Source organism: Oncorhynchus nerka, linkage group LG8 (genome assembly GCF_034236695.1).
Source record: "Oncorhynchus nerka isolate Pitt River linkage group LG8, Oner_Uvic_2.0, whole genome shotgun sequence".
Classification (NCBI taxonomy): domain Eukaryota; kingdom Metazoa; phylum Chordata; class Actinopteri; order Salmoniformes; family Salmonidae; genus Oncorhynchus; species Oncorhynchus nerka.
The window spans coordinates 31,515,208-31,531,592 of record NC_088403.1 but is presented as its reverse complement, the minus strand read 5'-3'; the positions used below and the strand labels follow the sequence as shown (position 1 = coordinate 31,531,592).

Genomic DNA, 16,385 nt, shown 5'->3' with positions numbered 1-16,385 from the left:
AGGGAGAGAAGGAGAGAGAGAGAAGGAGAGAGAGAAGGAGAGGGAGAGAAGGAGAGAGAGAGAAGGAGAGAGAGAAGGAGAGAGAGAAGGAGAGCGAGGAGGAGAGGGAGAGAAGTAGAGAGAGAGAAGGAGAGAGAGAAGGAGAGCGAGGAGGAGAGAGAGAAGGAGAGAGGCGCAGTTTCACTTTGTTACAGCCGTTCGGAAGAGAATTGACATCTGCAAACTAAAGGCAGCAGAACCACCCACACTGTCAGCCTGCCACATCAAATACATAGACTCACACTCACTGGCGCATGCTACAAACATACTGGCACTCACACAAACATACTTAAACACCACCCAAGCATACACAGACATGCATACACACATAGACACACACAGACAACGACAAATAAGCATTCTTTCTTTTTTAGACAGAGTCTAACATTTACAGTATTTATAAATAAATGTTTATTATTAAAAACATGCTCTCTCTAGCATGTGCACACACACACAAACACACACACACACACACAGACAAATACAATCAGGTCTCTGTAAGATAGGTTGTCAGGCGGATTCCTGAGTTGGACTTGCCGTTTGTTGTGGTCTTCTGCAGGCTACTTGAATAGCTTGAGTAAATATTTTGTCAGTGTATGGCGGGTGGATTATAGTATGGAGGGAGAGTATACGCCATTTCAATTGGTGCTATGTGGATGACAGTCAAAATGTAGCCGGCTTTGAGGAGGAATCATGTTGTATTAATTCTCTTTGATGAAGAAATGACCCTCATTGTGGCCGTCTCAAGATGACGTGTGCAGATTTGAAGAAGGGAGGGAAAAAGATTCGAGCATACTCCTCCCCTCCATCTCGCTCTCTTTTCTGTTTGTTTTTCTTTTCAAGATGTCTTTTCTAGAAATAAAGAGTGCTGCTTCGCTAAGTATGCAGTGGATTAAATAAATGGGATGTGACAGGTGTGACTGGGCTGGTGGAGATGCCATGCTTCACTAATGTGGGCAGATCCAGTCACAACCGATGGAAAACCTCTGCCATTCTCCTCTCTCACTCTCTCTCTCTCTCTCTCTCTCTTTTTATTTCTTCCTCTCTCTTTCAGCCTCTCTCGCTCGCTCTCTTTCTCTCTCTCTCTCTCTCGCTCTCTCTCTCTCCTCTTCCCCTGTGGCTGTTTCTGGTCTCATCAATAAGGTTCTCATGTGACTTCCCTTATCCTAGGAGGGAAGGAGAAACTGTGTTATCACATCATTGTAACAGTAATAAAAAAGTTCAAACCAAGCCCCCGTCCCCTGTCCCCGTCCACTGCACACAGAACCCCCTGACGCCCCCCGACGGTTTACCAGCACACAGTAAGCATGCTCCAGTGTCAGCCGAGAGAAAGAGCGAGAGAGAGAGAACAAACACCATTGTAAATACAACCCATATTTATGTTTATTTATTTTCCCTTTTGTACTTGAACTATTTGCCCATCTTTACAACACTGTATATACTGTCGTCGTCATAATATGACATTTTAAATGTCTCCACTTAATTACTGTTCATTTTTTGAAAGCTTATTTCACTTTTCCTTATTATCTATTTCACTTCCTTTGGCAATGTAAACATATGTTTCCCGTGCAAATATAGCCCATTGAATTGGAATTGAATTGAGAGAGCGAGAGAAAGATCGAAAGATGAAAGGAGAGTTATTAACAGTTCTGTAGCCTTCAGTGATCAGCAGACTAGATGGCCACCTCATTAGAAACGTGGAGACCGTGGGACAAAAACACAGAACCGCCACTATTATACTTATACTTATACTATACTATACTTTACCGTGACCAAGGAACCTGGCGACATGTCTCACCTATTGAATTTCACTTTTTGTGGCTAATTTCACTTTTTCTGGCTATCCACTAGCGTTCACTCACGTCCCTAAAACCCATCTGTGAGTGAATGATTGAACGTGTTGACTTCCTCTCTGGGAGTGGTGTGAGTGAGTGTACATGTATACAGTCCCTAGGAGGAGTCGGGGGGGAAAGTGACAGCACTTTCCCAGGTGAGAATCTGTTCCCTTCTGGACTTTGCTCGTCTCTCTGCTATAACGTGCCGGGTTCGTTGACAATGAAAGCCATATTAATATTACAAGGTGAAACCAACTGACTTCAGACCTGCTGAATGATCTGCTGTGGATGGTGCAGTTCATAGTAGACAGTTACGGTATGTGGCAGCGATATTCATCAGGAAACTACTGTACCTCCATCAGGAAATGAGTTCAGTATTAGTACCTCATCTGCTCAATAAAAGCTCACAGGCGTGTAGAGATATCATTTACAAAGTGAATCCGATATCAGGGTATGTGTGTGTGTGTGTGTGTGTGTGTGTGTGTGTGTTTGTTTCATTTATCCTTTATTTAACTAGGCAAGTCAGTTAGGAACAAATTGTAAATTCTTATTTACAATGACTCTAACCCGGACGACGCCCTATAGGAGCACGGCCGGTTGTGATACAGCCTGGAATCGAACCAGGGCCTATAGTGACGCCTCTATAACTGAGATGCAGTGCCTTAGACCGCTGTGCCACTTGGGAGTGTAAAACACTGGCGTACCTCCTAAAGGTGTGAGATAGGCCAAGCATTTCCAGTCCTCTGTCTTTTCCTTGGGATAAACTCATTGTCTGCCACACAAACAACACACACACCCATCACACACGCACATACACGCGCACATACACGCGCACACACACGCGCACACACACACACACACACACACACACACACACACACACACACACACACACACACACACACAGCGGGTGTTGCTGCCCTAAGCATCTACACTTCTCTCTGGAAAAAGCCAGGGAGATCCTTTGTCAAGTTTAATTACAAAACAGGTCAGGTATTTGCAGACAAGGTCAATCGTCCATCTGTAAATCAGGGTTAATCTTTGACTAATCTGTTCCTATTATCTCATACCACCTGTTTTAGTGTGTTGTGTTGTGGGTGTGGGTGTCCGTGCGTGCAGTGTGATGTAGTGTAAGTGTGTGTACGCTTGTTAAAGTTGGCAGCTGAAGTGTGCGTGCAGACACAAAGCTGATCATGACAAGGTCGTCACCACATTGTCACAGTTCATTAAGTTGAGACCCCACGAAATCTCTTGACAGGACAGTGGAGTTGGTATATCAAAGGTTATGATTACAGGATGTTCTTTGGTGTGAAACTTACTGTTTCTGGTCGCTGTGTGTACATTTTCTGTAAATTTTTGTGATGGCGATGCAACTTAAGTTTATTGGCACAAATAAGCTCTTTCACCAAGAAAACTTGCAAGTGAGTCATTTGGACTAGCAGGGAATGCTTATTGGATCTCTTTCAAAGTGAAACGGTTTAGTCTTTGAAAGACATGACAGTAGCTCTCTCCCAACAGTGAAATCCTGTCTGTTTCTTGTCTTTCCTCTGTTAACCACCTCCAAGTCAGTGGCATGCAGATTCCTTAGGATCCAGCAGAGAGTGAGTGCCCTGACTTAAGATGGCTGGCCACCGATGAAAGTGTAGCACAGCCAGCTAAAAGAAGGAGAGAACGAGGGATAGTGAGAGGGAGGATGCCAATTACTGTCGTCTTCCTCTCCTCCATACGGATCTCTTGAGTTTTACATTTGAATCTTGTCTGGATTTCCTTTCTTCCTACGCTCTTCCCGTTTCTCTCTCTTCTCTCTTCTCTTTTCCTCATCCCCGTATACTTCTCTACTTCTCCCCTTTCTCTCAGTCTCCTCTCTTCCTCTCTGTGGCTGTTCTGTGAGTGAGTTTGAGATACTGGTTTTGCCACAAACATCAGCAATAAGCTGAATTCAAACTCTAATTAATGGAATATTATTAAATGTCATACTCAGCCGTTTTTATCTCAATATAAAATCATTTCTGGGGAACAATTAAGTACCTTAGTGTGAATGATTTCAATTAAAATGGTCAAAAAGAAACAAAAATAGCTTCTAAGCAAAGATCTTCTCAAGCAAGAATTTTGCTAGGACTGTCTGGAAGTGGCCTGAGTGGGGAGGGGGAAACAGAAAACTAGCTGTTATTGGCAGAGAGGTTTGGAACTATATTTCTTATTGGTCTATTAACTAATTAACCGCCTGGTGATGTCACCAAGCAGGCCAAAACTCCATCCCACCAAAAAAGCTCTTACACTGAAAGGGGAAATATCATAATTTTCACAATTTCACAGTATTATTCCCAACCTCATAGTGTGGAAATATATATAAGACAATCATGTTTATGAATGCACTGGGCCTTTAATACAAGTACTCATACTTCCTCTCCCCTATTCTCTCTCTCTCTCTCTCTCTCTCTCTCTCTCTCTCTCTCTCTCTCTCTCTCTCTCTCTCTCTCTCTCTCTCTCTCTCTCTCTCTCTCTCTCTCTCTCTCTCTCTCTGCAGGACCAGGATGGCAGTAAGGGTTGGTCTCTAAGCCCCTACCCCCAGCACAACTCCTCTACCTCTCCAGGCAGTAAGCAGCAGGTGGAGGAGGGGGGTTCAGGGGCCGCAGCGCTGGGGACCCCAGAGAGACGTAAGGGCAGCCTGGCTGACGTGGTGGACACACTGAAACAGAGGAAGATGGAGGAGCTCATCAAAAACGAACCAGAAGGTCAGTCACCATGTACAAAGATGTACTGCTCTGTATCGCTTTCTCTTTTCTCCCTATCACTCTCCATCGCTCTCTATTTCAATTCAAGGGCCCAATTGACATGGGAAACATATGTTGCCAAAGCAAGTGCAATAGATAATAAACACTTAGTGAAATAAACCAATAAAAATGTACTGTAAACATTACACTTACAAAAGTTCCAAAATAATAAAATAACCTAAAATACACACACACACACACACACACACACACACACACACACACACACACACACACACACACACACACACACACACACACACACACACACACACACACACACACACACACACATGCCCTATCACTTTCTTTCTCTCTCTGTCTCTGTCTCTTTCTCTCTCTCTCTCTCTCTCTCTCTCTCTCTCTCTCTCTCTCTATCTATCTTTCTCTCTTTCAATCTCGCTCTCTCTATGTTTCTCTCTCTCTTACTCTCTCTTTCGTTTTCTCTCTCACTTTACCCTTTAGTAGCAGGTGATAGTGCCAGGTCTCCCTCAATTGCTCCATGCTAACGAACACATTTTGTAACAGCCTGGCGACAGAGTCTGTGTTTCTGTAAGTGTATGGGTGTGTGTGTGGGGGTTGGTGTGTGTATGTGACAGAGAGAGTCATCCCTTTGTTTGATGGCAGTCAGCATCAGCTGTCCAGAGCCATTGTCTAACAACCACTTTGCATATATATTACAAGCTGATAGTACAGGGACCATCAGCCTTTTACTGCTCTCTCTCTCTCTCTCTCTCTCTTTCTCTCTCTCTCTCTCACTCACACACACACACACTCTCACTTTAGCCTTTAGTAGCAGGTGATCTCTCTGTGTGCTTTCGTGTGTGTTCTTTCTTTCAATTTTTGGCTAAAATGACATATCCAAATCTGACTGTCTGTAGCTCAGGACCTGAAGCAAATATATGCATATTCTTGATACCATTTGAAAGGAAACACTTTGAAGTTTGTGGAAATGTGAAAGTAATGTAGGGAAATATAACACATTCGATCTGGTAACAAATAATACAAAGAAAAAAACAACCGTTTTTTTATTTTTTTATTTTGTACCATCATATTTGAAATGCAAGAGAAAGGCCATAATGTATTATTCCAGCCCAGGCGTAATTTAGATTTTGGCCATTAGATGGCAGCAGTGTATGTGCAAAGTTTTAGACTCATCCAATGAACCATTGTATTTCTGTTCAAAATGTTGTATCAAGACTACCCAAATGTGCCTAATGTGCTTAGTTCATAACTGTGCACTCTCCTCAAACAATAGCATGGTATTCATTCACTGTAATAGCTACTATACATTGGACTGTGCAGTTAGATTAACAAGAATTTAAGCTTTCTGACAATATCAGATATATCTATGTCCTGGGAAATGTTCTTGTTACTAGCAACCTCATGCTAATCTCATAAGTGCACATTAGCTCAACCCTCCCGAGGATGGGACACCGATCTGTAGAGATCCTTAAGAGGCTTTTTAGTGGAAATGTGTCTATGTGTGTGTGTGTGTGGGGGGGGGGTGTATCCAGCTGCTGCTGCGTGTGTGTGAACACCTTGACTTTGCTCAGACTCTTGAGTATGCCACACAACAATTTTACAGTTGATCCCTAAGTCCAACAGGCCGAGGCCAGGACAAGAAAGCCAGCAGTATATGCGTGCGGGCATGTGTGTTAGTGTGTGTGTACAGTACAGGTTATTTATAGTACATATAACAGACCGCCACACTGCATGGAGGTGTGTGTAGACCAGTCAGTGTAACAGGCCCTGTACAAAGTCATTTGCTCCAAGCATTTCTTCATATGTGGCCGTGGGCCATTATTAGGACAAATGTTTATTTTCCAATTTCTGCTTCAAAGTCCTATAATATACTGGAGTTATTTTCTTCTGCCCTTGAAATAATACACTATTCTACCTGTGGCTGTTTTAGCTCTGCATTGAGCCCCACAGTCCAGTTCCACTTCACAGAGGGCCCAACAAGTGAGAAAACAGTGCTGGGGGCAGGTGTGTTTTCACACTTGTGTGATTCCCAGAGACTTATGGTTTTACCAGTTATAGTTGGCCTACATTCAGCTCCACTCAGGTACGGTTGTTCCAGTTGGTATGTGGAGTGTTTCTAGCTAGTCATAATGTCAAAAATGTTATTTTGAGTTTGGTGGAAAAGACCCGTAATAAACAGGGTTGTTTGGAGAGATTCTGAGAAGTGTGCTGTTGGCTAGACGGTGCGGGAGCTGTGAAACTTTTTGAGTTCTGTTGTTGGATTGGGTTTATTGTACAAGAGGACTCCGTGGTCTGGCCATACTATAACCACAATAATATCTGTGAGTCAGGCAGTACAAATACAGACGGAGACACACACACACACACACACACACACACACACACACACACACACACACACACACACACACACACACACACACACATACACACACACACACACACACACACACAGACAGACACACACAGTTCGAGAGCAGTAGCGGTAGCTTCACACACTCCATTAGCAGAGCTACAGTGCCACATCAGAATGGGTAGTGCCATTATCTCCCCGACCGTTGCCGTTAAACTGAAACACCCTAACAAAAGGCCTCAGCGCCTTGAGAGCAGACACACACACACACACACACATACACACACACACACACACACACACACACACACACACACACACACACACACACACACACACACACACACACACACACACACACACACACGTACACACACAGAACTCCCAATCTATAATAGACACTCACACAAGACAGACAGAACAGAAAGGCATAAAGAGGGGAGGAAAGAAAAGGGGGGGATGAAGAGTGAGGGTGGAGACAGAGAGAGAGAGAGAGACCCTACTATATAAAAATCCATTCCATCCTTCTCCGCCCTCTCTCTCTCTCTCTCTCTCTTTCTCGCTTTCTTTCTCTCTCTCTCTCCCGGCTACCCATTGTTTTGTTGTGTTCCCCACAAAGCCCATTAGCAGCAAACGGCAGGTTGGGATGAAACATTAATGAAGGCTTTAATCATTATGAAAGGCCTTTATTAATACTGCTGCAGTCCCCCTTTCACACACTGCCTGCCTCCAGCTGGATCAATGGCACACACACATACGCACACACGCACACACACGCACACGCACACACACACACACACACACACACACACACACACACACACACACACACACACACACACACACACACATAGGCGCACGTACACACACACACACAGGCTTGCAAAAATAAATGAAAGGGATGTGAGAGAAGGACTAAAGAGATGGTCAGAAAACAATAAACACCCTAAAAACAGGACTAGAAAGGGGAAAGGAGAAGAGGAGAGAGAGAGAGGCTGGCTTTATATAACCAGGCCTTGAGCTAGACACTAGCCATGTTCTCTTAGACACTCGCCTTATGTAAAACCAGCGTCTCCACACACACACACACACACACACACACACACACACACACACACACACACACTGGTCCAGGGTTGAGGCAGAAGTTACAAAGACATAGTTTTTAATCAGTGGGACCAGTGCTGCTCTACTTAGTGGCTAGATAAATGTGGCATGGTACAAAGACATGCTGGAGTGTGTGTGTAAGATACTGGGTCAGTACAGACTGCCTCGTCTCCCCTGTGTCTCTGTGTGTGTGTGTGTGTGTGTGTGTGTGTGTGTGTGTGTGTGTGTGTGTGTGTGTGTGTGTGTGTGTGTGTGTGTGTGTGTGTGCGTGTGCGTATGTGTGTGTGTGTGTGCCCGCGTCCTTGTGTGTGTGTGTGCCCGCGTCCCTGTGTGTGTGTGCCATTGATCCAGCTGGAGGCAGGCAGTGTGTGTGTGTGTGTGTGTGTGTGTGTGTGTGTGTGTGTGTGTGTGTGTGTGTGTGTGTGTGTGTGTGTGTGTGTTAGTGTGTGAGAGAGAGCACTGAGCAGCCCAGCTGGCTGAGCCACTGCCAGAGAGAGCCCAAGCAGGAGTAGCACTGTTGGCCTTTAATAAATTACTAGCCATAGAGCTCCCTTATCGACTTTGTGATGTTACCCCGCGCTCAGACACAACACATTCCTCTTCTGCCTACATATACTGCCTGCCTGTTACCCCCGAGACACACACACACACCGCTGCGTGATAATGCTGGTTTTAAATTGTGTCAGATGTTGAGTAGAGAGTTGGAAGTGTGTGAAGAGGAGTTGATGGGGGATCATGCTGTTGTGTGTGTGTGTGTGTGTGTGTGTGTGTGTGTGTGTGTGTGTGTGTGTGTGTGTGTGTGTGTGTGTGTGTGTGTGTGTGTGTGTGTGATTCCGTGCTGGAGTGAATGTGTGTGTGATTAGGACAAATAATGAGAGCAGATCAGAGAGCAGCACGGGGGGGCGCAGGGGTGAGAGGAGGGCCAGGTCTGGGCTTAGGAGGGACAACACTGGGGCTGGATAGACACACACACAGGGAGCCAGGGACAGGCACTTCACTGTTGGCTGAAGTTAACCCTCCCCTTCCTCTACTGGACTGTACGTTTAACCTATAGTAACACACACCTCGATTAGGTAGCACACACGCCACTGTTGTATTAGCGAGTGAGAATACAAGCGAGATAGAACCAGATCATAGAGGAAACTAGCTGCAGTATTTGGGGCACAGATGTTCATCTCAGCCCCTAGAGTGATACTGCCTCTGCTCTGGCAACTCACCAGTCCTCCTCGGTCCACGCAGTCCCCCTCTCTCTCCCTTCCTCTCTGTCTCCCTCTCTCTCACCTGTCCCCCTTCCTCTCAGTCCCCCTCTCTCTCCCTTCCTCTCTGTCTCTCCTCTCTCCCCCTCTCTCTCACTCTGCTTCTCCCCACCCCCCTCTCGCTGCCCTGGAAACTCACTCTGCTTCTCTCATTCCCTCTCTGTCTCTCCTCTCTCTGCCCTGGAAACTCACTCTGCTTCTCTCATTCCCTCTCTGTCTCTCCTCTCTCTGCCCTGGAAACTCACTCTGCTTCTCTCATTCCCTCTCTGTCTTTCTGCCTTTCCTGCCCCCCCTGAGTCCTGCTCAGGGTGAATTCATGGTCAGGTCCACTCTGGTCCCCCTTGCCTCCCTCTGAATGCTTGATATTGACCCATAGAAGATTTGTCTGGTAGTTTGAATAGGCTGGTAATCTGTACATCTCTACTGTTGTCTATGTATGCTGTATTACACATGTTGACTGTAAAGCTGTAGTCAGATGGTGCAACAACACTTTTCAGAGAGGAAGTAAGGTGCCTCTCTCTGGTGCTGCTCTGGGTTCAGGCCATCCAGGATGTCTTAAAGGGCAGGTCCCAGGTCAGGTGTAACGGCAGCTTTATGATCTGTGGGGTTGTAGACAGAGCTAGGGGTCTGGGGGAATGGGCTGTTTTTACTGCCGAGGGGGCTGTGACTTATGCGCGCACAAACACACGTACGTACGCACGCAGACGCCCGAAACACACACACACACACAGACGCGCGTAGAAGGCCCTCCGCTGGCAGCATGTGTCTCCATACCTAAAATGCCAAACACTAACGTATGTCACAGAGCACATTTATTTTCATGGTGACGAACAAAAAAACTCCAGCTCGCTTTTAGAGCCAGTGGGGCATTTTATAGCACAGCACTTAGCCAGGGACATTGTGCCACACTAGCACACACTGGTAGGAGCTCACTCACGCATCCATACGCTTGAATGGCTGACAATAGGAAGGGCGGATACATTCTCCGATGAAGAAGAAGAGAACAAGAAAGGAGGAGATAGAAAAGAAAATGAAAGAAAGAAAGGGGCCTTGAGAACTTGAGGGAGCCCAGCATTCTCTCTCTCTCTCTCTCTCTCCCCTCTCTCTCTCTCTCTCTCTCTCTCTCTCTCTCTCTCTCTCTCTCTCTCTCTCTCTGCTCTCTCTCTCTCTCTCTCTCTCTCTCTCTCTCTCTCTCTCTCTCTCTCTATCTGTGTGTCAATCCCCTGGGCTAGCTAATCCTCCACAGGCCCCTCTGCTGTTTCAAAGTGTCCAACACACATACACACATATGCACGCGTGCACGCTTGCACACACACACACACACCGTTGAGTTCACAGCCCTAGCGTGGGAGAGAGGGAACCTCCATATGTGATTTCCACCAGTTGGTAGTAATTAGTTAGTTGTATAAATTAGCATTAAGTGCAGATTGTTGCATTGTTCATGATGATCCCCCTTTTGCTGTGGGAAAAATGAAGGAGTTAAACAGTGAAGGAGGAGAGGTTGAAAAATGCTGTTTTTCGACCCTATACAGAGAGAGAAATGTCTCCACATCTCCAATTAGAGAAGGGAGGAGAGGGAGGAGAGGGAGGAGAGAACAGAAGGAAGGGAGGAGAGGAGGAGAGGGAAGGGAGGAGAGGGAGGAGAGAACAGAAGGAAGGGAGGAGAGGAGGAGAGAACAGAAGGAAGGGAGGAGAGGAGGAGAGGGAGGAGAGAACAGAAGGGAGGGAGGAGAGGAGGAGAGGGAGGAGAGAACAGAAGGAAGGGGGAGAAGAGGAGAGGGAAGGGAGGAGAGGGAGGAGAGGGAGGAGAGAACAGAAGGAAGGGAGGAGAGGAGGAGAGAACAGAAGGAAGGGAGGAGAAGAGGAGAGGGAGGAGAGGACAGAAGGGAGGGAGGAGAGGGAGGAGAGAGGAGAGGGAGGAGAGGGCAGAAGGAAGGGAGGAGAGGAGGAGAGAACAGAAGGAAGGGAGGAGAGGAGGAGAGGGAGGAGAGAACAGAAGGAAGGGAGGAGAGGAGGAGAGGGGGAGAGGGAGGAGAGAACAGAAGGAAGGGGGGAGAGGAGGAGAGAGCAGAAGGAAGGGAATGAGAGGAGGAGAGAGGAGAGGGAGGAGAGGACAGAAGGGAGGGAGGAGAGGAGGAGTGAAAAGAAGCAGGGTTAATGTTGTGTTTTGTTCAACTGTTCTGAGTATTCACGCCACCATAGCAGTTCATCAACAGTATCACGTTGTTCCGACAGCCCAACCCGTTCCTTGTTGCTTCGTCTCATTCTGACACTCGTGTTAAGAATTCTTCCTGGAGCTGGAGGGAAGCACAAGTCTCTCTCTCTCTTTCACCAAGGCGAACATGGACGGATATTTATTGTATTCCAGCTACCGAACTCAAGTCAATCTATTTTCTTTGTGGCATGAGAACCAGGCTGGAAGACTCGAGAAGAACCTGAGGCCTATTGTGAGGCGGCCATTGTTCCTTCCTATGAAAGGCACATTCAAGTCACTTTTTATCGAATTGTTTTCGTCTGCTTTTCACATTGTATTCTCTACCCCAGGCTTGCACAAGACAATCAATGGAGATGAAACCCTCCCCTTTAAATGTTTTCTCTCAGCCCAGATGAGCGATATTAAGAAGTGAATAGTGTGTGTGTGGATGGGGAAAGCGGGGCCCTAGCTATTGTGCTCTACGTGGCTTATAAAAGGGGCTTATAGAGCGGTCCCGGGGTCTTTCTGTTCCTAGTGAACAGCCCTGGATGGGGAAAGCTGGGCCGGCTGTCTTTGTGTTACTGCGTGTGCGTAGCGTTGTGTTGTTGCCCTCCCGGCGTGCCATTAGGAAGGCCACAAAAGCCCGGAGTTCATGAATCAGACAGGGTTTCCGTAGCCGGAGCATTGTGAACGCGCTGTGCCGCGCTGCTAATGCCAACCCGAGAGTGACTGTTCTGCTCTGTTCCATGGCCCTGTCATCTAGTCAGAGCCCAGACCTCTCAGAGTCTCCGTGAGACAGCTCCAAAGGTCCAGTGTAGAGCCAGTGTCATTGAGATTCATGAAATGGAATCTTGGAATGTTCCGTGAAGTGGCAGACAAGGCAGTGTGTTCTAGAGGGGAGCTATAGCTCAACAATCCATACATTTACCATGGACTCTTTTTACGGAGTCAATCTGCACGGGCGTGTTCTTTGCGGATGGCAGAGGAATGTGTGTATAGAAGAGTTTGTCAATGGATGTGACATTGTGTTAAATTAACTATATGGATGAAAACGGGGATTATTCCCTCAATGTGGGAGCTTTTATATCTTTGTATTGAAAGTTAGTAACTGTAATGAACTTGCGCACGCACACACACATTACGTACACATTACACACTCACACACACACACACACACACACACATGCACATACATACACACACACACAGTACAAACGCATTCACACAAACACTAGCAACACAAAAAAATATATATTTTTGTATTATTTTTTGGGGATGTTCAAATTTAGATAGAATATCCAAACCTTTTATATTCTATCGTAGTATAATCCGTATGCAAATTCTCAGACGACAACCGTATCTATTAACATACTAATGCTAGTTTGACTAAATGCGGACATTTGGACGTTAACGCTAAATAATGGAATGTAATATCTCATGAATATGCAACATTGAAGCATTTAAAAACCTTTGTGGCCACCGATACAAAAATGAAATCGTTGATTATATTCCCGTTTTGTAACATCGAACACATCAACATTAGCTCCCACTGACAAAGAGCTTTTTGAAACTTTTGCATTACAGGGTCACTGTACTATCCAATGAAGTGCTCTACCTGTCGCACATATGAATGAAAGACTGAATCCGTGCTGCACACACAAATACGGCTTGTTACCTGAAACGTGACACGGGTGGAACTCTGATGCAGATATTTGAATAAGTAAAGGCAGCCACAGGTAAAACATAGGCAAATAATCCAACACAACAGTTAAACATGGAAGCAAAGTGTTTAGTTATGTCATTGTGTCTACTTTAGGCCTTTGCCTCTGGCAATTTGCATGTCTCTACACTGGTACGTGAGCATGTAGCTTAGTTTTTAACTGCCTGTGAGTCTCTATACGTTGGGCGCTTGACAGAAGTAAAATACGCCTCGTTTGCACTAATCCACGTAGGCCTCTGATCAAATGGTACTGATCTGTTTACAAACGTCCTTCACACTCAGGCCGCGTAGCCGGAACCTACTCACACTTTAGCTGGCCTAGATTTGAAGCTGGATATTAATCTGAGAGGGATATAAGCCCTGGGTTAGAGCATGAGATCATATACGTACTGTAAGTATGTGTGGACAGGGGGAAAACCAGGGTAAATAGCGCCATTATATTATTTACTAACCTGGAACTAACACCAACCGTTCTCCCACGATGCACCACTCTGAAGGTTCACTAACCACCCTACACATGCCAGCAATCAGCATAATCACTCCCTCCTCAACCCCCCTCCCTTCCGCTTTCACACAGACAGGCAGTCACACACACACGCACACACACACACACGCACACACACACGCACGCGCGCGCACGCACGCACGCACACACACACACACACACACACACACACACACACACACGCACACGCACACATGCACGTAAGCTTTCAAAGGTTATTAATTGTCTCTATAAAACAACTGTCCCAAACAAAGTGTAGATGAGCCTCACGTAAATAACAGACTTTTACAGCTATAAAAACTCTAATGTTTTACCTCCCGACCTGCTGCGTGTGATTTAGATGTGCCTGACACAGATCTATAAGAGTAATGGTGTGTTTCTCTGTACTGAGCAGTATATAAGGCTGGGGTTCTGTCTGACTGTGTGTCTCTCTGTTGCTCAGCCAGTCAGTCAGTTGTCTCTTTGAACCCAGAGAGACTATATTGATTAACCTTGTCTGCCTGGTGGGAGCTGAGGGGTCTGCATGGGGAGGGGTGGGGGGGTGTAACGGGGCGGGTGGATTAGATGAAGTGGTGTGTCTGTGAAGCAGCCTGAGGGGTCAGGACCTTAGCTCCACTAGTGAAGGAACTGTGATTTGAGCCAGATGTTCTCAGACAAGCCAGGCAGCGCCTGCCGCCGCCGCCGCAGAGGCCGGAGACCACCCCTCTCATTCCCCTGCTCTGCCCCCGCAAGACACACACACTCCTCCTCCCTTATTGTCCCCCTCTGTCTTCTGTTTTTTTCCTGAGGTACTCCCCTTCTCTCTCCCGCCCCTCCCTATTTGGTCTCCCCTAGCCTTCTCTCTCCGCCCCTCCCTCTTTGGTCTCCCCTAGCTTCTCTCTCTCCCGCCCCTCCTCTTTGGTCTCCCCTAGCCTTCTCTCCCGCCCCTCCCTCTTTGGTCTCCCCCTAGCCTTTCTCTCCCGCCCCTCCCTCTTTGGTCTCCCCTAGCCTTCTCTCTCCCGCCCCTCCCTCTTTGGTCTCCCCCTAGCCTTCTCTCTCCCGCCCCTCCCTCCTTGGTCTCCCCCTAGCCTTCTCTCTCCCGCCCCTCCCTCTTTGGTCTCCCCCTAGCCTTCTCTCTCCCGCCCCTCCCTCTTTGGTCTCCCCTAGCCTTCTCTCTCCCGCCCCTCCCTCTTTGGTCTCCCCCTAGCCTTCTCTCTCCCACCCCTCCCTCTTTGGTCTCCCCTAGCCTTCTCTCTCCCGCCCCTCCCTCTTTGGTCTCCCCTAGCCTTCTCTCTCCCGCCCCTCCTCTTTGGTCTCCCCCTAGCCTTCGCTCTCCCGCCCCTCCCTCTTTGGTCTCCCCTAGCCTTCTCTCTCCCGCCCCTCCCTCTTTGGTCTCCCCCTAGCCTTCTCTCTCCCGCCCCTCCCTCTTTGGTCTCCCCCTAGCCTTCTCTCTCCCGCCCCTCCCTCCTTGGTCTCCCCCTAGCCTTCTCTCTCCCGCCCCTCCCTCTTTGGTCTCCCCTAGCCTTCTCTCTCCCGCCCCTCCCTCTTTGGTCTCCCCTAGCCTTCTCTCTCCCGCCCCTCCCTCTTTGGTCTCCCCCTAGCCTTCTCTCTCCCGCCCCTCCCTCTTTGGTCTCCCCTAGCCTTCTCTCTCCCGCCCCTCCCTCTTTGGTCTCCCCTAGCCTTCTCTCTCCCACCCCTCCCTATTTGGTCTCCCCCTAGCCTTCTCTCTCCCGCCCCCTCCCTCTTTGGTCTCCCCTAGCCTTCTCTCTCCCACCCCTCCCTCTTTGTTCTCCCCCTAGCCTTCTCTCTCCCACCCCTCCCTCTTTGGTCTCCCCCTAGCCTCCTCTCCCTTAGTCGGTCATCTCTCCTTTCTCCTTCTACCTCCCTTTCTCTCTCCCATACTCCCCAATGGCCTCCCTCGCTCCTGTGCCTCAATCTCAAATCCCTCCTCTGTTTCCCCTCTCCTCCCTCCTCCCCCCTTATCGTCCCTCCCCCCTATGCCTCCCACCCTACCTCATTTTTACTACTCTTCTCTCTGCTCCAAGGAATTAAAAAGTGGTGAGACTCTCATTTTGGCATAGTGCCCTACCTCTCTCCAACACCCCTCCTCCTCCCCTGCCTCCCCCCTAGAGCCCAGGAACAGTGAACAGGTGTTCTCCACTTTTGATTTCAGTGCATTTGGATTAATCCTGTCAGCTCAGCTGTTAGAACAACTGTCACCTCCAGATGCTAGTCATTTTGGGCTGGAGCTGTCACCGGCTGCCACTTTTCTTCGGTGCTACACACACAGAAAATGAGACACATACACACACACACACACACACACACACACACACACACACACACACACACACACACACTGATTCTCTCTGTCTCTTCCTAGCTTATTGTCATGTAAACAAAGCCATTTCTCTCCTACACCTCTCTTCCTGTCTGTAATACAGGTATCAATGAGTTTGGAAATGACATGTACGGGATACACTCATAGAACATGAGTGTGTGTTTAAGTAATTTCAGTTTCGTTAATGGGTCTAATTGTATGAATATACAAGCCAGGTGTGAATATGTACATAGAAGGATGTGTCTATGTGGTGTTGATTTCCACAGCAGCCAGTATTCAGAGGAACAGTCAGACGTG

At 47.5% G+C, this 16,385-nt stretch overlaps 1 protein-coding gene across 12 annotated transcripts in view; it reads left to right on the top strand.

Annotated features, from left to right (window-relative positions):
- Positions 1-16,385, top strand: part of LOC115133820 (transcription factor SOX-5-like) — a 212,015-nt gene that overhangs the window by 123,072 nt on the left and 72,558 nt on the right. For all 12 annotated transcript variants that reach the window (XM_065021686.1, XM_065021694.1, XM_065021688.1 and 9 more), the window contains exon 3: positions 4,402-4,609. In XM_065021686.1, the coding sequence (XP_064877758.1) occupies positions 4,402-4,609 (208 nt within the window). The remainder of the gene's footprint in view (positions 1-4,401; positions 4,610-16,385) is intronic.